Here is a 7,537-nt window from a genome sequence, read left to right on the forward strand (position 1 = left end):
TAAGCGGCGCTGGTATCTTACATTGGTACGTTCAGCGCTAGCCCCGACTCCTAACCTAAAACCCCACGCTCTAAGATTGTGCAACTGACGTGACGTGTACTACGACGTCGATATATAGCCGGTTCTCGACCGTGCAGGCCACTCCGGGCTTCAGTTTGAACATGCCGTTGGGACCTATCTGGAAGGGGTCCGTGTTTTCCATCTTCACCTTCAACTTCCCCGTGGCCAGTGAGCAAATGCGCACCTTCTCCGGCTCCGCAGTCCACTTATGGGAGTTGCCCGGTTTGATAACAACCACGTTGAAAGAGATGTCTTCCGATACGCTGACGGCTTGGTTAGTCGTCAGATAAGAGTTTGAAAATGCCACGTCTGGAAGGTAATTAGCAGAGGTTCTCTCAAATAGCCATCAATCAAACAAGGCTGCTTACTCGTCGAGGTTTCGTTGCCCTCGTCGCGAATCCGGCCAGGTGCAACCTCCCAATCCTCCATTTCTAAGACTTTGGAGGGAAGCAAGTTGCCGGTCAAGGAAGAGGCAGCGGAAGCCGGGGATGTGCTAGAAGCGTTGGGTTCGGCGACGACCTTTGACGCCGCCAATGAGTGCCTTGTGACTCTTCTCGCCGGAGCAGTTGAAGCCGGGGTAGCAACGTGGTTATCTTGTGTTGGTAGGTTGGAAAGAAGTAACGGTGATGACTGAGATTGTTGAGATGGTTGAGGTCGCTGCGGGTAGGGGAGTTCGAAGGAATCTGCCGCAGACGGGGTAGTAACCGGCGATGCGGTAGAAGCAGCCGGCAAGCTGGACGAAACTTGGAACGGATGCAAAAAGGAGCAGCTGTTCTTTTCTCTCCTGAAATTCGATCGCCATTGGCAAGCGGCACATGCCTTGTTCCCTATCTCCTTTAAAAAAGCAGGAGCCGCAGCCGACATGACAACACACGGCTGAAGAAAGTCTTCGGAGGGAGTTGGGTCTCCGTGGCATTCTGTGCAACGATTAGGGGCCGGGTCGCCGGTAAGATATACCAGTAGGGAGACCGTGGCCAGCGCAGCTAGATGCCCGACCCCTGTGTACTTCTGCTTCCATGGCTGGGGTAACGCGCGCCTCCGGGGAAGTTTTAATAGGGCTTTGACGTCGGGCCGCTCTGTTGGAACTTTGTACGCGGGGGAAAGGTGAGTCGAGAGGTATCTGTAGAGTTCTACGCCGTCCAATGACGACCGGGTCGTGTGATGCTCTGGAGGTGTTGCAGCAGTGGCTTTTGTGGCGGCCGACGGGCTGCTAGTTGAGTTAGGCACGATCAAGGTGACAATACGGCTTTTGGAGCCTGACAATGGGGTCGTCTGGGAGGGCGCCTGGGCGGCCGCCTTGTTACCCGGCATCGCCGGTTCAGCCATGGGAGGTTCATCACCACGAAGCGGGTTTTGCGACACCACGATCGGCGCGGCGTACTTGGCGGTCGGCTTCTTATAATAGTCGACAAACGATAATGTGCCATCGAGGTTGTCATTAAACTTGGAATTTCGATGCTTGGCCTGCGTGGACAGTCAGCATTGCATGCGAAACCATACCATGCATCGTGAAAGGGGTTCAAGCAAGCTGCAAGTTGGAATAATGGGAGTAGCACTCACGCAGAAGTGCGCGCCGAGCGCGTTCATCTTGGAGAATATCGTGCGGCAATTACGCACTGGGCAGATGAATGGGTTATCGAGATTGGAATGCAGCTGGTACTTCGTCGGCAAGATGGCGCCACACGAGGACTCGAAACCGGCGGGCGTCTTCCATGTCAGATAAGCTCGATCATTGCCTTTCGTATGTACGAGTCCCACGTTTTCCTCCGGCTTCGACTGGAGCTCCGAGTCCATCTTTGGCATTCTCGCGTTTTGCTGGCGGAGATTCCTTCCGGTGTCGGATGGCATCATGAATGCAGAAAATAAATTTGGTCCGGATGATAGTCCTGCAATTGACACGTTGCTCTCGCGTTCGTTTGCCGTTTCGTCGCCACGAGATGCAGTGCCATCCACATTAGCTGGGCTCTCGCCATCAGCGCTCTCGTCGCCAGTGTCCTCGTCGTCGGTATTATCGTCGCCAGTGTCCTCATCAGAAGAATCGGCAGCTTGCGCATTTCTCGCAACTGGAATAAAACCGGGTTTATCCCCGTCGGCGGTACCATTCAGACCTGCGGTGGACGCCGGGACGCTGGGTTTGGATGGCTGCGGTCTTCCGGCCGAGACGGCGTTAAGTAAATCCAACTCAGTCGTCGGTGTTGCTGTGCCTGATTGCCTCTCAAACGAGGCTTGCCCGATGTCGATCAACCTACGTTTGGTGTCACTACCCGTCAGGCTTCCAGGTAGTGAGCGCTTCCGCGAAACACCAGGAGCCGAAGCATCATGTGTCAAACCACCTGCAAACAGGGTCAGCCAAACGCCCAAATCGACGGAGAGAGCTTGTAGCACAGTGCTCCGGCTCCACCCGTCAAGCCGCAGTCACAAAACGACTGGTCCCAAACGAGACAGGAGGTGAGCTAAGCAGGTGCCCAAGTCAGACCGTACTCACCACGAAGCCAGTCCCTCCCCCGATCCGCACTTTCCGCTCGTTTGATGAGATTGTCAGTGCTCTCACGCTCGCCCGGCGTGCTCTCGTTGCTCAACGCCCATGACTGCTGCAAAGCCTGGATCTTTGCGCTCGCGGCCAAGCTCTTCCTGCTGCCAGCCATGTCGAACTCCGTGATGGGATCGAGAGGTGTCGCCTCCTCGAGGTTGATTACCGAATGGCTCCCAGCCTCTGGCTTGACAATGTCGCTCACTATATGGGCAGGTTCGGGGCTGCCGAGGTTTGAGCTCTGAGAGTCCAGGGCCGATGCGTGGTCGACGATGTCCGGCTCCGTCGCCGAGTTGCTCTGCTGCTGGGCCAAGGAAGGCGCGGCCGACCCAATAGACGACCTTCCGCCGAGGAGGGAAGTCGCCCAGGGCGGCGCCTGGCTGTAGGGACTCGGTCTGAGGAAGCGCTTGGCCCCGGTCCGCTTCATCTTCCTCCCCGAGCTTTCACCGGCGCTTGAGACCGACGAGGGCGACAAATTGCGGGCAGCTTCATTGCTGGGCGGATGCGAGGTCGGCGGCAAAAGTTCCGGTGTGGGTTGATGTGATGGTGTGAGCCCGGGTGAAGGGGCAACCTGGGGGTTGGATGTGGATGCCATTGTCAACGTCCTTTGCTGTCGATGAAGCGCCCGCCGGCCGCCATAGGGCGAAGCATGCGCCGATTGGAGAGACTGCAGCGAAGGTGCATCTGCTCAAGGCCCTTTCACGGCGTGCAACGCATGAATCTCAACCTTGTTTCAGTTTCCGATCATGGGCAATGGCTTCGAACCTGTTAGCGGTGCCCAAACATGTCCTACACGTAAGCGTCAATGAGGGTTGGAACATGGAGTTTGACGATTGACGATTGACGTTGAGCGCCAGACGCGACACGCGACTAGAGTGGCGGGGACTGGGGCTAAGTATATCTGCATACAGATTTGGAGGAGGAATACATGGCAGAAGCCACCCCCACACGGACATTCTCCCTAAAAGGAAAAAAAGCAAATGCCAGCATTGGGCTGGCCAGATCCCGACGTTGACAAAGCCCCTATTTACTCCAATTGCTTCTTCAACCGTACAATTATATCCCACTCAATGGGTTGGCTCCACGGTAAAACTAGCAAAGCTCCTAGTCAGCTTCATGGTCAACTCCAGTACTTTCCCAACTCCTGAGCTCAAGCTCTGCTAAGCTGCGGTCATGGTCAAAGAATCATGGACGGCATACAAGACACGTCTCATGGGTGGCTAGTATGGATTTGTACAAGATATTCTACACTCTAGATAGCCTCGAGACACATCACGCCTCCACGGCCATAATACACGTCGTCCCGGTTTCTCTCCCTCTCCCCATTGGGCTACGAACACCGATTACCGCTTGGCCGCCGCCTTGCCAGCCTTCTTGGCCACCTTCTGCGCCTTCTGCTTCGCCTTCTTGTTCTTGGCCACGACGGCGGCGTTCCTCTGCTCCTGCAGCCTCTTGGATGCCGCAATCGTCCACTCGTCGACCTCCATGCTCGCGAACTTGGCCTGCGCCGCCCTCTGCCCGGCCAGGTTGCGCTCCTTGGCGTACCGCCTCTGCCTCATCTTGGCCTTGCGGCTCATGCCGCCGACCTTGAGCTTCACCAGCCGTCCGATGCGCCAGTTGTCCTCGCGGTACGAGTAGTCGTCGCGCAGCTTCAGCAGCCTCGCGGGCTCCGTCGGCGCGCCCTTGGCGGTCCTCGCCGAGGGGCGGACGATCTGCGTCGGGATGCCGGACGCCGAGACGGCGGGCGTCTCGACGGGCTTGGAGATGGGGTGGGCCGACATGTTGAGCTTGCGCTTGCGCTCGGCGTGGGTCGGGTAGGGCAGGGAGTCCTCCTTGTTGAAGACGACGCCAATGTATTTCCTGTCCGGGTGGCGGGCGGGATCGCGGTAGTATTTGACGTAGCCCGTGGCCATGGAGTGGATCGTGTGGTCGCGGCCCATGATGCAGTTCTCGCCGGGCCACCAAAGCGAGCCGCGCTGCTTGTAGATGATGTTGCCGGGGATGACATACTGGTCTGTTGCGCAAAGGTTCACAATGTTAGCACGGCGCTCGCCACGGGAGGGCTCAATTGGACGCCCTGTCCAGGCCAGGTGTCAGACGTACCACCTGTCCGCTTCGCTCCCAGCTTCTTCGGTATCGTCCTCCTGGGCGAGAGCTTGTAGGCACCCTGCGACTTGACGGAGGCGTATCGTCGTCCGGCAACGAGGGCATTCGCGGCGTCGGCCCGCAGCAGCTGGGCGGCAGTCGACGTCGTGGACTGGATCGGTGCGGTCGTCCGCAAGAGACCGGCGGCAGCGGCCCTTAGGGGCAGCTGGAATTGGAAAAGACGCATGAGTTCTGCTTTGTGGACGAGCTGCCCATACGTCGGTGGAACGGATTTCGCGTCTTTCGTCGAAGCTTTCCCTCGAGTTTGGGGCGGCCTTGCCGAAAGGGAGATCAGCTGAGAGTATTTTTCCGGCTGAGTCAGCGGGTGCGATAACGATAAGGGATCTGGGGGGGTTGATTGTGGAGAGGTGTGCGGGTTATCTTTTGGACAGCTAGGCGCATTGGCGGAACCAGCGACATTGAGAGGACGACGGAAAGACAACCTAAGCGGCCAAGACAAGAAAACCCGACAACCATTCAAGCAGGACGCCTCGGAAGCTATCACCGGTTTCAAAAAGAAAACTGCAACAAAAATACACCCAAAATCAGTCAACATGCGTTTTTTCGCCTCCCTGCCACTGGTCCTCCTGACCCTGATCAGCTCGACCCAGGCCCAGTTCGGCTTCTTTGACCAAATGTTCGGAGGCCAGCAGCAGCAACAGCAGCCTCAGAACGTGCCCAGCGATTCGTCGCAATACCAGCAAAGATACGACGGCTGTAAGTTGGGAATCCCCCTCCCCCCTCCATCCCCCTTTGCGTTTTGTTTCGGGATCGGGCGACGGCTGACTCCTTTTCTTTTGGCAGCCTACTGCGAAAACTACCTCTGCCCCGACACCCTCGCCTGCGTCCACTTCCCGCACCACTGCCCTTGCCCCTGGCCCGCCAACCAAGACAAGTTTGAACTGTCAGACGGCAACCGTATCTGCGTGTCAAGGGGCGGATTTGCTGCGGGCGAGGCTGCGAGGAAGGTCGAGCTGGCGCGAAAGGGCCTTCTGTGAGGAGTGCAGCCTGGACGAACGGAGACGGATACCCAAACGAGAGCGCCCGACCTTGGTGCCTAGAGGCGAAGATAGCAGGGCGCAGACACGCGGTTGATTTTTAGGACCCTTGGAAATGGGCTGTAGTAGGACGGATGATCACGAGACGGAATTTTTAAAATAAAATAAAAGAAAGGAAACAAATGGAGTGATTTTACGACAATTCAGACTCTATTGGAAGTGCCAATTTCTGACGGAAGCAAAAAGCCTACTTAAGCGTGCCAATGTGCCCCTGCCCGACGGCGGAGGTGCCGGTTCGTCGGGAGGGGAAACACGCTGCAATGGTTGCGAATCGCGACGATTACAGGCACGAAGGCCCCGGAACGCCGTTAAACCCATTCGTGATATCCACCCAGAACTCCTTCGTGTGTCACGCCGTTGCCGGATGCTAATCTCGATCTCGAGCCCAAAAAGCATGAACAGTGCGTGAAAATGTTCGTAATGCGTCTCCCGTGCCGTCTCCCTCCGTACGGCGTGCCGGCTGAACGTCAGGCTAGGCCTGGCCGTTGGTGGCCTGGCTGGCCCGGGGGACAGGAGGGACAGCAGGCGGCCGGGAGGCGTCTTCGTCGTCCTCCTCCTCGGCGAGTTCTTCGGGGTGGCCCAACAAGTGGGCCACATCCTTCATTTCGTAGTGCTTCTTGCGCAACTGCTCGAAACGACGGTGCTTCTCCCGCTCCTCGGGCGAAAGGTGGGAAAGGTCCTCGTCGTCGCCGTGGGCGCTGGCGTTTTCGTCGACGTGGACGGCCTTGAGGGCCTTTTCCTTGGCCGACTCGCTCTCCGGGACCGCCTCTTCCGGCTCGCCAAGCGACATGAGAGGGATATCATCCTCCACGCGAGGACCCACGCGAGCCGTGCGAGGCTTCCTCTCAGCGTCCGCGTCCTGCATCTCGTCGTCCGACGGGTCTTCGGCGGGATCGTAGTGCTTGGCATAGGGAGTCTTGGGCTCATCGATCTTCATAGTGGAGCTGCGCTCCTGCTCCGTCAGGTAGAGGTTGGCCTCGTCCCACTTCAGGCGCTGGGACGACTCCAGGTCCTGCTCCTCTTCGTCGCCCTGCTGGGAGGGGGTTCGGCTCGATTGGCGGCGGGAGCCGGAAGGGCGGGCGGCGGAGGATGAGCGGCGGTGGCCGGCGTTGTATTGGGTGTTGACGAGGGTGAGCTCCTTCTCGGACAGCGGGTGTTCGCTCTCGGGCGAGGTAGGGGGTGACTTTTGGTACGAGTTCTTCAAGATACCTGCAGCAGGTCCCAGTCAGCCATGGACGAAGCTCCAGAGACATTGCGGAAAGCGACCGCATCCCGGGTCTGGGACGGGTCGAGGGGTTAGCTACTTACCCCGGGGTCGCTTTGGATGGGGACCAGGAGGGGAATGCGACGGGGGACTGTGGTCGACGATGGCGGCCATTTTGAAGTTATTTGACGATGTCTAGCTAGGGCGAAAGGATAGCTGTTGGTGAAGGTTGAAAGAAAAGGACGTGATGTTAATCTCGTGAGGTATCGGGTCAGGTCAGGTCAGTCACAGTTGTGGGCGGAGGGAAAAATAGCGGGGTTGAGGAAATCTGGTGACGACAGGCGGTGGTTTTGCTCTGGGGCCTGAGGAAGATGTGGGCTACCTTGCGGCGGGTGGGTGCGTAGTTCGTGACCTGCAGGGTGCGGATGCGGGTGGTGCAGGTGCGGTGCGGCGGCGACCGGGGTGGTGGGTGCTGGACGAAGACTCGTGATGTCTGTGAAACAGCAGAGCAAGCCGGATTTACAGGACGAAGGTATCCGG

At 58.1% G+C, this 7,537-nt stretch overlaps 4 protein-coding genes across 4 annotated transcripts; 1 reads left to right on the forward strand and 3 right to left on the reverse strand.

Annotated features, from left to right (window-relative positions):
- Positions 1–70: 70 nt before the first annotated feature.
- On the reverse strand, positions 71–3,185 carry EsH8_III_000074 (DUF3716 domain-containing protein; the record flags this gene model as incomplete). Its single annotated transcript, XM_083261799.1, has 4 exons — positions 71–369; positions 429–1,524; positions 1,621–2,393; positions 2,546–3,185. 4 exons carry the CDS (start codon positions 3,183–3,185, stop codon positions 71–73), a joined length of 2,808 nt encoding a protein of 935 aa, XP_083122286.1.
- A 748-nt stretch (positions 3,186–3,933) lies between these two features.
- Positions 3,934–4,922, reverse strand: EsH8_III_000075 (mitochondrial 54S ribosomal protein bL27m; the record flags this gene model as incomplete). Its single annotated transcript, XM_083261800.1, has 2 exons — positions 3,934–4,604; positions 4,694–4,922. 2 exons carry the CDS (start codon positions 4,920–4,922, stop codon positions 3,934–3,936), a joined length of 900 nt encoding a protein of 299 aa, XP_083122287.1.
- A 367-nt stretch (positions 4,923–5,289) lies between these two features.
- On the forward strand, positions 5,290–5,733 carry EsH8_III_000076 (uncharacterized protein; the record flags this gene model as incomplete). The annotated part of the gene is made up of 2 exons (XM_083261801.1): positions 5,290–5,452; positions 5,540–5,733. The coding sequence occupies 2 exons, from the start codon at positions 5,290–5,292 to the stop codon at positions 5,731–5,733; spliced, it is 357 nt and encodes a 118-aa protein (XP_083122288.1).
- A 532-nt stretch (positions 5,734–6,265) lies between these two features.
- EsH8_III_000077 (PP1-complex regulatory subunit GLC8) lies at positions 6,266–7,171 on the reverse strand (the record flags this gene model as incomplete). Its single annotated transcript, XM_083261802.1, has 2 exons — positions 6,266–7,002; positions 7,102–7,171. 2 exons carry the CDS (start codon positions 7,169–7,171, stop codon positions 6,266–6,268), a joined length of 807 nt encoding a protein of 268 aa, XP_083122289.1.
- Positions 7,172–7,537: the final 366 nt, after the last annotated feature.

This window comes from Colletotrichum jinshuiense, chromosome 3, assembly GCF_051148585.1.
Source record: "Colletotrichum jinshuiense chromosome 3, complete sequence".
Lineage (NCBI taxonomy): Eukaryota > Fungi > Ascomycota > Sordariomycetes > Glomerellales > Glomerellaceae > Colletotrichum > Colletotrichum jinshuiense.